The sequence below is a fragment of the Lagopus muta genome, chromosome 14, assembly GCF_023343835.1.
Source record: "Lagopus muta isolate bLagMut1 chromosome 14, bLagMut1 primary, whole genome shotgun sequence".
NCBI classification, from domain to species: domain Eukaryota; kingdom Metazoa; phylum Chordata; class Aves; order Galliformes; family Phasianidae; genus Lagopus; species Lagopus muta.
In genome coordinates, this window is record NC_064446.1 from 17,800,482 (window position 1) to 17,815,771 (window position 15,290).

General features: G+C 45.0%; 2 protein-coding genes across 3 annotated transcripts in view; both read left to right on the top strand.

Annotated features, from left to right (window-relative positions):
* The first annotated feature begins 293 nt into the window (after positions 1–293).
* LOC125700027 (C-terminal-binding protein 2) lies at positions 294–11,506 on the top strand. Its single transcript, XM_048960187.1, has 9 exons — positions 294–508; positions 1,086–1,240; positions 1,332–1,476; positions 3,989–4,195; positions 4,795–5,009; positions 5,802–5,932; positions 6,082–6,209; positions 6,782–6,902; positions 7,941–11,506. The coding sequence occupies exons 1-9, from the start codon at positions 460–462 to the stop codon at positions 8,110–8,112; spliced, it is 1,323 nt and encodes a 440-aa protein (XP_048816144.1). The 5' UTR covers positions 294–459; the 3' UTR covers positions 8,113–11,506.
* A 3,391-nt stretch (positions 11,507–14,897) lies between these two features.
* KDM3B (lysine demethylase 3B) overlaps positions 14,898–15,290 on the top strand; it is a 49,627-nt gene continuing 49,234 nt past the window's right edge. For both annotated transcript variants that reach the window (XM_048960184.1, XM_048960183.1), the window contains exon 1: positions 14,898–15,182. In XM_048960184.1, the coding sequence (XP_048816141.1) occupies positions 15,012–15,182 (171 nt within the window). In that variant the 5' untranslated portion in view covers positions 14,898–15,011. The remainder of the gene's footprint in view (positions 15,183–15,290) is intronic.

Sequence of the window (15,290 nt, forward strand, 5' to 3'; positions counted from 1 at the left end):
CACGCGCGGGGCGGGGCGGCCCTTCGCTACCCGCGGGAGGGGGGGGTGACTCCCGGCAGGGTCCGGACGCGGCGGCTGTGCGGGTAGGGCGCTGACTCCCGGCGCGACGGCGGACGCCGCTCCTGCAGGGCTCGGGCGGCCCAGGGCTGGCCTTGGTCGAGCGGTGGTGCGGCCCGGCGGGGAGCAGCGGGAGGTTTCAGGGCAGCGGCGGCCGCCCGTCGGCACCGCGCGGTTCCCCTCCCTGCCGCGCCGCAAAGGTTTGTGGGGCGGGGCGCGGCGTCGCGCGCCGGCGGCAGCCGGAAGCGGAAGCGGAAGCGAGGGGCGCTCCGTCTGCGACGCCTCTGCGGCTGCTGTGCCGCGCGGCGCGGGGCCGCGGCCCTGCCCTTCTGCTTTCCCGCCGGAGCCGGCGGCGTTCCCCCACGGCGCGGAGCGTTGGCGCGGCGCGGCCCGGCCCGGCCCATGGACCGGCACAAAGTGAAGCGGCAGCGGCTGGACCGGATCTGTGAAGGTGAGGCGGGTAGGCGCCCCTCGGCCGTGGCGGCGCCTTGCGGGCGGCTCGGCTCCGTGCTGCGGCCGCCTCTATGCGGCGGGGATCTGGCCTCGGCGCTCCCCGCACGACCTGGGCCCTCCGGCCGCTCCCCGGCGCGCTCCTCCTCCGACGCTTTCCTCTGCGGCACCGTTGGCGTGCCTGGCGCTGAGCCGCAGGCAGAGCTTCGGCCGGGAAGGGGCGGCGGGGGTAGGCTGTCAGGGACGCCGGGGACGACTCGGGGGTCCTTCTGCACGCTTAAGAAGGGAACGGAACGGAATGCTGAGCCGGAGCGAGGCGGTGTAACGCAGGCTGGGCCTGAAGCGAGTGCTGTTTGTTTTAGGATTCTCGAGTAAGGTGATGTGCTTGCGAGTATGTCGTTTCCGTTACCTTGTTAATGATTGAGCTTTAAAAAAAATTAAAATTTGAATCAATGATGGGAGTACTATTTATTTTTCCTCCTAGATTCATTTCCTAGTTGTTGAGTGACTTGGACCTCTGTTGAGGGCTCCAGTGTTCTTATCTTTCATGTAACCACTGCTGTTGACTTTCTTAATAGGCATACGGCCTCCTGCTGTGAATGGCCCAATGCCATCACGGCCACTGGTTGCGCTCTTGGATGGAAGAGATTGCACTGTGGAGATGCCCATCCTGAAGGATGTTGCTACAGTTGCATTTTGTGATGCTCAGTCAACTCAGGAAATCCATGAGAAGGTGAGGAAGAAAACATGAGAGCATTTAAATGTAAAGCTCTGTCTCTTTGAGTAAGGAAGCAAAGATTGATTTGAACTTCTTTCTGTTGTAGGTACTGAATGAAGCAGTAGGAGCTCTGATGTATCACACCATTACACTGTCTCGTCAGGATCTGGAGAAATTCAAAGCCCTCAGGGTCATTGTGCGTATTGGCAGTGGCTATGACAATGTTGACATCAAATCTGCTGCAGAATTAGGTATGATGATGCCATGTTGGCTCTTTTGTGATCAGAACTGAATGAGGAGTCAGAACACTCTACATTTTTTCTGCTTTTATAACTCAGTACGTTTGAAACCTTTACTTGAAAAGGTTCGGAGCTGCTTAGTGGGAGCTCCCATGGAGCTGCATATTTACATAGCAGGGAAATATCTGAGCTGTTGGATGGCCTGAAAGGAAGATTCTCAGATCTCAAACTTGTCTGTTGAAGAGGCAGATTCTTTGAATTTGTCTGGAGTTCAGGAACTTAAAATACAATGTCTACATAACTCCTCGGTGAGGCAGTTTTGGATTGTTTGTGGAAAAATGATTGTGCAAACTGATGTCTGAAAACATCATTCTAATGCTGATGCTGGGTAGGCTCATTGTAGATGCTAGTTTAGTGAGTTTCTTTTACGTTTTTATAGCAGGCAGATTCTGGTACAACATTTTACGGAATACTTTAGAACTTTGGATTTAAGGCATGGGAAGAGTCTCTGTATCAGGTGACAAAAATTGCTTTTTCTTACTAAAGATATGGCAATGTGGCTTTTAAACTTTGTAGCTTCCTTAGGGAGATGGATCAGCTAAGAATCCCTTACTTTCTGTCTTGAGGTTGTTCCAGTGTTTTGAAAGCTTTCTTAATGCAAATTAAATTAAGCTTAAACTAAGTGCAAGTATTTATATCTAAAATTGTGATAGACAGTACAGTTCCGAGGTCTGTAGGAACAGAAGAGCTGTAAACAAATGAAGAATGCAATTTTGTCTAGTGCCTTTTCGTCTGAACCATTCAGCTAAAGATTGCTAATTTCCTTGCAAGGCCTCCACCTCTTACCCTGCCATTGCACTTCAGGGTTGCGTTCGAACCTAGTCCTCTCCTAGGGTTCTCTGCTTAGTGTTACCATGGATGTTTTTGATTCAGATTCAAAGCTTTCCTTTTCCTCCTCATTCTGCACTCAAGCTAAACAGGCAAAGTTCTTTCACCATCAAATTGCTTCTTGCCATTTTTGCTTTAAGGAGAGCTAGTGTGATCCTTCTTACTCATAGCCAAAATTTCAGTGGACAATTAATGATTATTTCCATGCTTAGCCAGTCTCTTTAATTCATTCCAAGGTATGATACTGTTTTTTACATGTTCCCAATCCTCTGATTGGTCCAAACGGTTGCATGTGTGCTTTCTACCATGCAAATATCATTAGGTGTAAACACAAATATGTGTCTACTTATGTAAGAAATGAATGCTTTTCTGAAGATGAATGAGCTGCTAACTAGTGAAATTAAAAGAAGTTAGTTGGGTTTCCCTGTCTGCTCTATTCATCTTCTCCAAACAAAATGTGTGGCATTGTGACACAATTACAAAGTGTTTGATAGATAAAAGGAGTCATTGCTGGGATCATGCATAGCTTTTGCTTTCCTAATTGGCTAGGGATGAAGCTGTGATCTGAAGTTAGTTGAACATCTCTTGTGGTGCACTGCTGAATTTCTTTCCAAGGATTACCTTAATTTTAACCCTAATTTTTAGATACTGGTGGACTTTTGAGGAGGAAAAGTGTGCTTGTTCAGAATAGGCCCTTTTTTTTTTTTTTTTTTTTTTTTAATCAAGTTGGTTTTTTTTTTTTTTGCTAAAAATTTTGCCAGATTAAAAAAAGTCTCTTCCAAAGAGGTGTTACCGTGTTACCCCTGTTGGGGGTAGAAGGCCTTTCAACAGAAGGCTGTTGAATGAAGGATAGTGGCAGTGAAGCCATATGCTGCCTGTCCCTCTGTGATTTTTGTTTTGTTTTCTTGAGGGGGCAGGTTGTTCAGGCTTGACCAGGTTTTGTTACTGTGCTCTAACATCTTTCCGTTTCCCGCCAGTAATCTTTCTTAAGGTTTGCAGCACCTTCACTCTGTTGGTGTTAGTAATTTACCTGGTGGCTCTGGCCTTTGTTTTATGGTACTTTGTGGCTGTATGTTTTCCTAGAGCACATATATTACATGTCATTATTTTTGAATATAATTTCAAACTTCTGTGTTTTTTCTCTACAATTAATGAATTAAGTAATTAGCGTTGCTCGTGGAAAAGCTGTTAGTTGCAGTCAGCATCTGGTCAGTGAGGCATGAAAGAGCTTAACCATCTGTCATCTTAATTCTTCCACAATCTGTCCAAGAGTACCACAGGAATGCGTGCATCTTTCAGTGTAGAAAACTTGTCCAGTTTTCCTTTGTCACTTTGTGATCTGTTTGTCCTCATTTCAGCCTGGTGGTTTTTTTTGTTTCGATTTTTTTTTCAAGCTGGTTAGGGTGTCAAATTAATATCTGTATATAAGGAAGGGATGGTATTTCCTTGGGATTAAAAAGCTGTCTGGTCCTGTCTGTGTTGCTGTAGAACGACTTTTTGAAATGAATTCTGCATTTCTTGGTAGTAGTTCTGGAGCATTGAATTATGTTTCAGTACTTCTGCCTAGAGAGTTGTATTTTGGTTTGTTTTATCATCATGTGACAGTAAAAATCTCATGAACTCTGTGGCTTTGTAGGCATTGCAGTTTGCAACATCCCCTCCTCCTCAGTTGAGGAGACTGCTGACTCCACCCTCTGCCACATCTTGAACCTTTATCGACGTGTTACGTGGCTGCATCAGGCCATGCGGGAGGGGAATCGAGCTTCAAGTGTAGAGCAGATTCGAGAAGTGGCCGGAGGTGCTGTGCGTATCCGTGGGGAGACTTTGGGCATCATTGGACTGGGTAAGTGATGGGAATCGTTAGGCTGAAAAGTAAACCGAACGTCTTTGGGAACCAAAAGAGTCACAGGCTGGAGAGGAAAAACAAAGAGGATAATTCTACAGCTGTTCATTGTGAAACACACTGACTCATAAGAAATGCTAGTGCCCTATTCTGTGATGATGCACATCTTGAGGAGTTGGGTATATGTCATGGGTTTGGGGATTTTTTTTCCTTGTCCATGCTGTTAGAAGAATTGGAATTTTCAGGCAGCTCTCCTCAGTGACTGTTTCCCTGTATACAAGGCTCTGTATCAGTAACAAAGCTGCCTGAAAGCTTCCATTTCCTTCAAGTTCTTACTGCCTCTGAAACAGGGTACAGGCTTGATTTGAAAAACAGAGCTCCTTTTAGGCTATTGCATGGGGAAGAACTAGAATTAGCCACATGGGATCAACACTGAATTGCCTACTCTGGGTTGCTATGGCAATCCTAGCAATGTTCAGGGCTGCATTACCTTGGGCCTTGACAGTAAACTCCAGCGTAGGCTCCCAGTCTACCCCAGTATCTTGTCTTTAAAGTTTGTTTTACCTTTCCTTGATGATTGTGGGTTTTCTTTTGTGAAGGCCGAGTTGGACAGGCAGTGGCTCTGCGAGCCAAGTCCTTTGGCTTCAACGTGATTTTCTATGATCCCTATCTGCCGGATGGAGTGGAGCGATCCTTGGGTTTACAGCGAGTAGGAACCCTGCAGGATCTACTAATGCACAGCGATTGCATCACATTGCACTGCAGCCTGAATGAACATAACCATCACCTCATCAATGACTTCACTATTAAACAGGTGCAGCAGGAGCTTGATTTCCTCCACAGAACACTGTGGAAATGAATGCAAACAGAAACTGCTGCTTTCACAGAGGCTGAGAGCGTGTGAATCCTGCTGCCTCTACCGTGTGCCTCCTGCTGCCTTTGGAGGCTGGGAGCATGTGGACCTGGGTGCCTGTGCTTTGTGCTTATAGAATTTCTTGATAAGAAAAAAATAGGATTATATTTTCTTGCCAAGTAATTTGTTAAGAATTATTATTAAGAATGTTTTAAGTGATTAAGTAATTTCAAATTGCCTTTAAAATTCATAACTGGCTGTATTGATTAGAGCTAGATCTGCTGTGGCTGGGACTATAAGCTTCTTTACACTGCTCTGCCAAAGTCTTTCTGCTCGAGCCCACTGCAAAGCCAGTCTCGGGCTCTACTCCAGTAGTTTGTGAATGTTTTTCTGTACTTTCATGAGAGGCATCTGGATACAACAGTCCAGTTTTGTATAGCTGTGTACTTGATTCATGTCCTCTTTCTTCTTTAAAGTAGTAGGATGAATATGGAGTGCAAAACTTGAGAGTTCCACTTTTGCCCTTGTTGTCTTTTTTGTGGTTTTTGTTTGTTCATTTTAAAAGCAAATTTCTTGGGCATTGCTTGCAGGCATTTCCCCTGTGGTTAGCTTTGCAGTGAGAGCACTCCTAGTTCGTCCAGGCCTCATCTAATCACTGCAGGCTGCTGCTCATTTCCAGTAGACTTCCCAGCATTCACTTTGCTCCCCTGAAAAGTCTCTTTATCAACGCACTTCATGTTTTTCTTCTTCCAGATGCGCCAGGGCTGCTTCTTAGTGAACACAGCCCGGGGAGGTCTGGTCGATGAGAAAGCCTTAGCACAAGCCTTGAAAGAGGGGAGAATCAGAGGAACGGCACTGGATGTACACGAATCTGAGCCTTTCAGGTAAAACTGCGCCTGCATGCCTGTGTTATCCTATGATTCATGCAGTGGATGATTCTTTTTTATTTAAATTACAGTGATACTTGAGAGGACAGGTGGGTTCATCACTTCTGGAGAGAAACTACTTTTTTTTCTTTTTTTTTTCCCCACAGCTTTGCTCAGGGGCCCTTAAAAGATGCACCCAATGTGATCTGCACCCCACACACTGCCTGGTACAGCGAGCAGGCTTCCATTGAATCCAGAGAAGATGCAGCTAAAGAGATCCGCAGAGCTATTACAGGTAATGAGGAAGACTGTGCTCTGCAGCTGTTGATAAATTAGGAGTCTTTTTGTTAGTTCACTGCAAGGATTATGGATTTGAAATTGCTAACTGTTCTTTAAATATTAGGCTCGTTAACTACTTTCTGGAACTGGAGTGTAAGTTGATAGTTGTCTCTTTGCTTCTTGAGAATCTAGTAACTAATGCTGAAGTGGCACTTTCCTTCCTTTGGAAGGCATAAGAGTTGCAATCTCTTACTAAGTTTTCTAAATCCTTTGCAATAATTCCTTTGACAGTTAATTTGTACACTTTTTTTGGAGTAGCAGTTTGTCTCTTAGGGAAGGTAAGCCTTGGCAATTGCAGTTTATGTGGCCAATGGTTTTCCCAAGGTCACGGAAGTGATGAGGAAGGATCAGTTTCCTCTGTTGGGCAAGGGAGACTCCTCTGAACATTGTTATCATATGGGAGTAGATGGAAAAGATACTGAGCATTTCCTTTTTACTTTTCTTCTGTTTGTCTCCTGTTTCCCTGCTATTTGTCTCCTGTTTTTATTTGTTTGTTTGTTTTGTTTGTCATTCTTGGTGTTCCCACAGGTCATATTCCTGACGCTTTGAGGAACTGTGTTAATAAGGAGTATTTGCTGTTAGCAGCTCAGTGGTCCGGTATTGATCCTGCAAGTGTCCACCCAGAACTCAATGGAGCTGCAGCGTACAGGTGAGATATGTAGGTTGTCTGAGTTACTGCTTCCAAACATATCTTCCTGCTGCAATAAGTCAGCCATCACTGTTGGGGCTTGAGAACGGCTTTTACGTATAAGCAGATGTGCTTTTGTGCCTTTATACACTGTAAATGAGCTTTGTGCAAAAACTTAAGAGCAGTACTCCTGAATCCATTCCAGAAACGTGCTTAGTTCCAGTTGGGTATTGGTTGATTTTTCCTAATGCTTGCAAGACCTTTCCAATAGATATATTAATATAAGAAAGCCTGCTGGATGCCTGAAAAGAGGTCTGGATCTTAACGTACAGAAGGTGTGTATATTGCTGTGGCTTTATAAATAAAACATGGTTCTTACCTGCATCACAGATGAGGACTTTTAAAAAGACATTGTCCAGTAGTTTCAGGCAGTGGCCTAAATGGGTTATATTTCAGGCAGTTACAGACCTGCCAAGTGATTGTGGATTGCTTGTTTCCCATCTGTTTCTCTCCTCTCTGTAAAATAGGAAATATATTATCTTCCTTTCTCTGAGATATCTACGCAGATTCTGATGTATTTATGGAGAAGGAAGGTATAAGGAGACCACATGGAAGTAAAGGGTTCATTAGCAATTCATAGGTGTCTTTACCATTTTTCATCTTATTTTGACTGTTTTTCTAGTTTAGCTCTTTTCTGTGTTGGAGCCCAGTGGAAGATAGGTGGTAGATTGCATTCTTTCTGTTGTTGGAGAGGCCAGCTCTTCAGGCTGCCTCCACACTGTGACTCATGCTGTTTCCCACTGGTTCCGATTTTTGCACCTGTCTTCCAAATGCTTAGTAGGTGACAGAGCTGCCTCTGCCTGTCTGAGATCAAGTGTAAATTGGTAATGGGTGGTAACTACTGTTCTTCAGCTCTGGAGACTTTCCATGTGTTCTGTTTTGGAGCAGCTCTACTTAAAGGAGGGATTTGTATTCAGTTGCCTGAGGGCATACGCATCTCTTTTCCCCTTGCATAACTGCTAGACAAGCATGTAATTTCTATGTTTCTATTGGTTTCAGGTTTCCTCCAGGAGTAGTGGGAGTAACCACCCCTGGGCTACCAGAACCACCAGTAGTGGAAGGGATTGTAGCTCATGGGATCCCTTCTGTTTCCCACTCTGCACCGCGTACCCCTTCCCCAGGAGAGACAAGCAAACTGGATGCAGACAGAGAGATTCCTGCTGATCAGTAGCAGCATCTTTATCTTCTCTTCTCTGGCAGCAGGGGAAAAAAAAAAAAAAAAAAAAAAAAAAAAAAAAAAGGAAAAAAAAAAAAGTATCTTCTGCTAGGACTTTCTTTAACACCCTGCAGAGACTGTTTCTTGTTAATGCAGGGCAGGACAATGCATTTCATTACTGGCAAACTTTAGGTCTTGCCTTTATTTTTGTAACCCTTTTAGTTATAATCTCTTGGTGAATCTTTCTCCTTCTCTGGGGCAGGGCAGCAGTGACCTTGCCTCCCCTTGGAAATACTTAGTTTAACCAGTGTTTTTTTCCTATGTGTCTGCCTCAGTTGTCTGTGACAGGGAACTGTTTTAGTGCACTTGAATATAGAAGAGGTAATGCCTCCTGATCAGGGATGGCCTTCAGTGTCCCTAACAGCAGACTTCAGGGCATGTTTTTCAGTTGTAGCAGTGTAAGTTCCTTTTGGCTGTACCTCTCAAAGTGTAGACATGGGAAATATCAGAAAAAGATTAATAAATTGGAGAAGTTGTGATTTGTCTGTATTATGCTGTCAGTAAAATGCAACTTCAGCTCTGTGCATTACCTTGCTTGTTTTAATTAAGGTTTTCTATGAGAACGGACAGCACAAGCAGTGCTTGTTCGTGACTGTAAGTTTTGTCTATGCAGTACTAGGCCTGAAGATAAAAATAACAGTTTCAAAGTCAGCCTTGTAAATAATTTGAAACGAATTTTAAAAGTCTTCAAATGTGTTCCAGTGGCCACTGTGTTTGCAAGGCTTCAAAATAATTTACCTATGTGAATGTACCTCAGAGAAGATGAGAAAATACAGAAATAGGAAAAAATTGCACTGGGAGACAGCAAGTAGCAATAATTTGCAGCTGCAGTTGCTGGTTCCTTGCACACACGTACCTCAGTCTAACGACGCTGTTTATTCACAGAGTGTATGACGTTAAAATTCTAAGCTGTGTTCTACAGAGCTTTGTAGGCATAACTGCACCAATTAGAAGTAGCACAGCAGTGCTGGTGACACTAGTCTCTGCTGATGGAGAAAGCTTTTAAGGCTTGACCAAATTAGCCTAGTTAGCGTAGCTCTACTAGCATATGTTGTAACTTCAGTAGAGAGCAGAGTAAAATTGAGCGCTTTTTTTTTTAGTATCACAATGCTTATTCATGTAGGAGAAAAGCTTATTCATAAAGGAGAACACAATTATGTTATCACCTGAAGCCAAGGCAGGATTGTTATTCTGAAGTATTTTTCTGTTTCTCTGTCCCAACCGATTCACTTCTTTGAGGGGGGTGGAGCCTTCAACAAAACAGATTCCCCGGGAGATTTTCCTTAATTCTAAATATTCTGTGTGTTTTATCTTGTTATACTAGGTGCTACACAGGAGGCATACCCTGTGTGTGGTGTTACCTGCCTTGCTTGATTCCTTTTGTGTGTCTGTGACTGGGAGCTGAATAGGCGGGAACAGATTGGAAATGCACTTTGAGGAGTGGATGAAATAATCTGTTTAGGCTGTTTACAGTTCAAGAAGTTGAGCAAAGCCTTCAGAGTAGCAAAGATTTTAGGCTCTTCCCTGTTTTTATGTGTTTATATAATAGCTTACTATCTAGTTTACTAATGACACAGTGAAGTGATTCATTCCTTTCCCTGTATGCGCCCGCCAGTCTGCGCTGCCGCCACCCCTCCAACCACACAAAAACAGAAAAACTTTGGCTATTCAAGAAAGAAAAATAGGCAAGATGTAAGCTTCAGGTGTTTCTTTGCCGATTTAACACTTTTTAACTGTTCATCATGAGTGAGATATTTGTTCTTTAGTGTTGAGCGTCTTTTTTTCATAAGGTATTTGTGTTAGTGAAGGTTGGCTTCTGTGTTTCATGGATCATGCTGATTCTAATTAAAATCCATATACCTCCTTGGCTGCTCAGGTTTACCAGGTCAGACTGGAACTGGTGTTAGGTGCAAGTGACAAGAGAATTCTTCTGAATGAAAGCTTAGAGTCAGAAGCAGTTCAGTTTGAGTCGTACCTAAAATAACCAGCAGCTCCTTTCTGATTTCTGTAATTTTTAGGTAACCTACATTTTGCAAACTGCTAACTCAGAAAGCTGTTCTTCTGACAGACGGATGGGGGGACGGGGGGGAAATGTTTCATTCAGGTACTGAGAGCTGATCTGTCTATTACTGCTTTAGGGGAGCAGTCTGTCCATAACTACTGTTTCCTTATTTGCTCTTAAAAATTCTTGCTCTGCATAGAGGTTAACATCTGCAGATTATTTTGTGGTAAGGTGCTTCTAGTTACAACCTTAGTGAGTACAGAGAATCAGAGTATGTTCATCGTCTCTATTTTAGAGCACAATGCAAGGTAGATGCTTTTCGTTAAAGGCAGCATATCTATTTCCGTCTATCTGTATATTTTTAAGATCAGTCAGGCAGCTCTGTGCACTCTGAAGAAGAGTGGGAAGATCTCTTCTAGGGGACATTTCGAGTTTCTCTTTGTATGTGATGACTAGTAAATGTAGGAGTAACTAATTGATGTAAGAAATACTTTGTTATGGATGCTGAGGAGCACTAGCTGATAGCACTGGTGATTCTATTTGTGAATCTAGGCATCCCTTCTCTCCTCTTATGGGTGGAATGTGACAGCAATAGTGGCTCTGCTTTATCCAACACCATGCAGAGTGATTGGATATGAAGGCAACATCTCCCTTGATGAGAGCCTCAGCAAAAGATGCTGAGGTGGAAATTGAACAGAACCTTGACCATGACATCCTCAGTGAAGGGCTCTCTTTGTGTTTGTAGAATTGCTCTGCCTGTATTCCGTCTGTAGCTCTGTGCATGGACTAATCTTGCCGTCACCAGACCAAAGGCTGTTCTGAACAGACAGCTCATAGAAAAATGACCAGTACCGAAGTATACTGTGGTCTTCCCCATCCCATGAGTGCCAAGTTATTTCAACAGCATCCTCTCATGTGTGATAAACTGACTCACAGCTCCTCCTTTAGTGCAGTATACAGAAGTGGAAGGATGTTTTTTTCCCCTCTTAAAATACCCTCCTTCAGAACTAGTGCAGAGCTTTATTCCCAAAGAACAGAAGTTTCCTAGGGTGAGGCAGGAGTGCCCTACCTTCACTAACCTGCTTACAGGAGGTGCTTATACTGTCCCAAGGTACATTCTGTTTGTCAGGGTCACTGCTGCTGACCAGCTTTTTTATAGAGGACTCAGAGTTTCAGAAATATATTTTTGTAGACAATAACTAAACTGTGAAACATTGAAATAAAGCATGTAAAACAAAAGCTTACAGCACTGTCCTCTGTACAGATGTTTTGCTCAGTTCTCTCCTGACTTATTAGATAATGTTTGATTACTTGGATATATTTTAATAAACTTCTCCAAAGAATGTGGCTGCTGTCTGTGGAAGTGGTGGCCTGAAACCTGAAATACAGCATACATTGAAGAGGGTGGGAAGAGGGAGGGGGTATAAAAGCAAAAAAAAAACCAACCCAAAAAACAAACAAACAAACAAAAAGCATGTACATATAATTGTCTGCATCAGTCCCACTTTTATCACAAAAGATGGGTTTGATTTTCCACATAATTACTCCCTAGATCCCAATAGTGAATGACTTTCTTTGGATTCTGGAGACTCACTATCAACAAAGACTGAAAAAAGCAGTCATCTTCAGGGCTTAAGAGACAGCTTTGGATGTAGCCCAGTACTCAGTACTTACTTGCTTTCTCACAAGTCAAATGTGAGGCTTTTTTTTTTTTTTTTCCTCCCCCAAAGTTTTAGGTTAAATAGATGTTTCAAGAAGGCTGAAAAATAACCAATTCCTCTTTTTTCCAGTTACGGGTTTATGTCTTATTGCAGAAATTCCTAAGTTCTTCATAGTTCTTTAAAATACATAGGGCAGACACAGCTTGCAAAAAAGAGTCTTTTGAGCCTCTCTCTAAATAAAATAATCTGTCTTGAAATCTGTCCACTATTTTATCAGCATCCCACATCAGGGCTAACATCAGACAATTGATAAGGAGTACAGATAAGGGGATAAAGAAATACAATTCTGAGGACAGGCAATCTGCAAACTGGTATTTGGGCATCACTGTATCCATTTCCTATTAAAATTGATTGTATCCCTGTAACCAGAAAGTAACAAAGATGAAATACTGCCACTTAATGTAAACAACCTGGCACAATCATTTTGAACAGACGTAGGTGAAAGCAAGCAACTTGTCTCTGCTGATCATGATTCACTGTCAAGTTAACTATGACTCAGAGAAAACAGTAAAGAAAAAAACAAATGATTTTCACAAGAACATCCTTGTTCTGATGTCAAGAGTAGCATCTACTCATTCTAGTTTCAATCAGTGCTACTGTGTCTTGAATGCACAGAGGTGTAAAGCTGCACGTAGACTTCTGAAGAACTAAGTTGTACAAGCATGCTGAAAAGGACACTGCACTATTCTACATGAGGGCTGTTGAAATGCATTATGTAATCATGACAACAGCATCCTATTAATATATTGGAATCACAGTATGGCTTGGGTTGGAATAGCCCTCAAAGATCATCTAGTTCCAACCACTCTGCCGTGGCCAGGGTTGCCAATTGCTAGATCAAGCACTAGGGCCCCATCCAACCTGGCCTTGAACACATCCAGGAATGGGACATCCACAACCTCTCTGAGCAGTCTGTTCCAGCACCTCACCACCCTCAGTGAAAAACTTCCCCCTCACACCTTATCTAAATCTCCCCTCCTTTAGTTAAAACTATTCCTCTTGGCCTATTGCTATCAGACTTGTATAAAAAGTCAGTCTCCCTCCTGTTTGTAATCTTCCTTTTAAGTACTGGAAGGCCACATGAGGTGTCCCTGGAGCCTTCTCCAGACTGAACAAGCCAAGCTCCTTCAGTCTGCCTTTGTAGGAGAGGTACTCCAGCCCTCAGATCATCTTTGTGCCCCTTCTCTGGACCCTCTCCAACAGCTCCACATCTTACTTGTGCTGGGAGCCTCTGACCCAGATGCAATACTCTGTGTGGGGCCTCATGAGGGCAAAGACAGGGACGATCCCCTCCCTTGCTCTGCTGCCACCCCTCTTATGATGCAGCCCTGGATATTGTTGGCCTTCTGGGCTGCAAGTCCCTAAATTCTCAGCCAGAGCTGCTGTCAGTGAGTTCTTCTCCCAGTCTGTATATGTATCTGGGATTGCCCTTACCAATGGTTTTGTTGAACCACATTAAGCTTACATGGGTCTGCCTTTTGAGCTTGTTCAGGTCCTTCTGGATGGCATCCCTTCCTTCTGTTGTATCAGCTGCACCACTCAGCTTGTCGTCTGCAAACTTGCTGAGGATGCACTCAATCCCATCATCTGTGTCACTGATAAAGATGTTAAAGAGTACCAGTCCTAAGATTGACCCTTGGAGGACACTGCTTATGACTAGCCTCCACCTGAACATAGAGCTGCTGACCTCAACTTTCTGGCTTTGGTCTTCTAACCAATTCCTTATCCACTGAATAGTTCAGCCTTCAAACCCACATCTCTCTTCAATTTAGAGATGAAGATGTGGTGCAGGATCACATGAAAGGCCTTGCACAATTCCAGGTAGATGAAATAAGTTGCCCTTTTCTTTGTTCACTAATGCTGTTGTTCCATCATAGAAGGCCACCAGATTGTTCAGGAATGATCTGCCCTTGGTGAAGCCATGCTGGCTCTCTCAGATCATCTGCTTGTCCCTCACGTGCTTCAATATGTCTTCCAGGAGGATATGTTTCATTATCTTCTCAGACACAGACACAAGGCTCACTAGCATGTAGTTCCCCAGATCTTCCTTTCTCACAAAAATGAGTGATGTTTCCCTTTTTCCAGTCATGGGGGACTTCACCTAACAGCCACAACTTTTCAAATATGATGGATTTCAAAACTGATGGATTGGCAGCCACATCCATCAGTTCCTTCAAGTCCCTGGGATGCATGTAATCAGACCTCATAGACTTGTACACGTTTATTCTCAAAAACAAATTGCTCTTCTCAAATTGCTCTTCTCTTACAGTGGGAGGGAATTTGCATCCCCAGTTCCCACCTAGAGGTTCAAGGATGTGAGGGAAACATGCATTCTGGCTGCCTGTGAAGACTGAGGCACAGAGCTAGTTGGGCACCTCAGCCTTCTTTGTGTCTGTTTCCAGTTCTTCCTTCTCACTTATCAGAAGGGATGCACTCTTCTTGGCCTGTCTCTTCTGACCAACACACCTGTGGAATCCCTGGTTATTTTTCATGTCCCTCATCAAGTAGAGTCCCATCTGTGCTTTGGGTTTCCTGACCCCATCTCCACACGGTACGATATATCATAATTATCCCCTAATAATGCCATTAAAAAAATGCATCAGCTAACAGGGAAGAACCCAGACTAGCAATATTGCTTTTACTACTGGGCCAACTCAGAACCATCTGAAGCAACTCAGGCCCCACTTCTACAGCTGTTACTGTATCTTTTTTATGATGTCCATTTACCTCAAAACTTAGGTAAAAACTCCTTAATTTCTGTTATTTCAGACACTGAACCTGGAGTTCATAAGCATCTCTGCCGCAGGAAGGCCTCCTCCTCCTAAGGCACCTGGCCACCGATCGGCCCTCGTCTCTGCGACTGCTCCAGGTTCTGTCCGCGGCCGCCGCACCTCTGCGGCCGGAGGGCTCCGTCCGTCCGCCGGTCCCAGAACGGCCCAGCCAGCTCGGCTGCGCGGGGCATTGTGGGGGAGAGGAAGGAGGGAGGGAAGGCCGTCCTCGCGAGGTGCATGCCGGGATCGGGGCGGGCGGCGCTGGGAGGCCCGGAGAGGGGCGGTCGTTCCGTCGGTGTCTCGGGCCGCGGCGGTCGGTGGGCTCGGGCCGGCGGCGGAGGAGGCTCCTGTCCGGCGGGGATGGCGGACGTGGCGGCCTCCCCCGTGGGAAAGCGGCTCCTGCTGCTGCTGGCGGCGGCGCCGGGCGAGGGTGAGGCGGCGGGTCCGGACTCTGGGCCTGCGCTGCCCTCCCGGGCCTGGCGGAGCGGCACGGTGCGGGCTATGAGCGGAGCGGTGCCCCAGGACCTGGCGGTGAGGACCCGGCGGCGGAAGCGGCGACGGGGCGCGGGCCGGGCCGGGCCGGGCCGCGGGGTGAACGGGCCGCGGCCGCGGAGCGCTGCCTCCCCCCTGGTCGGGTCG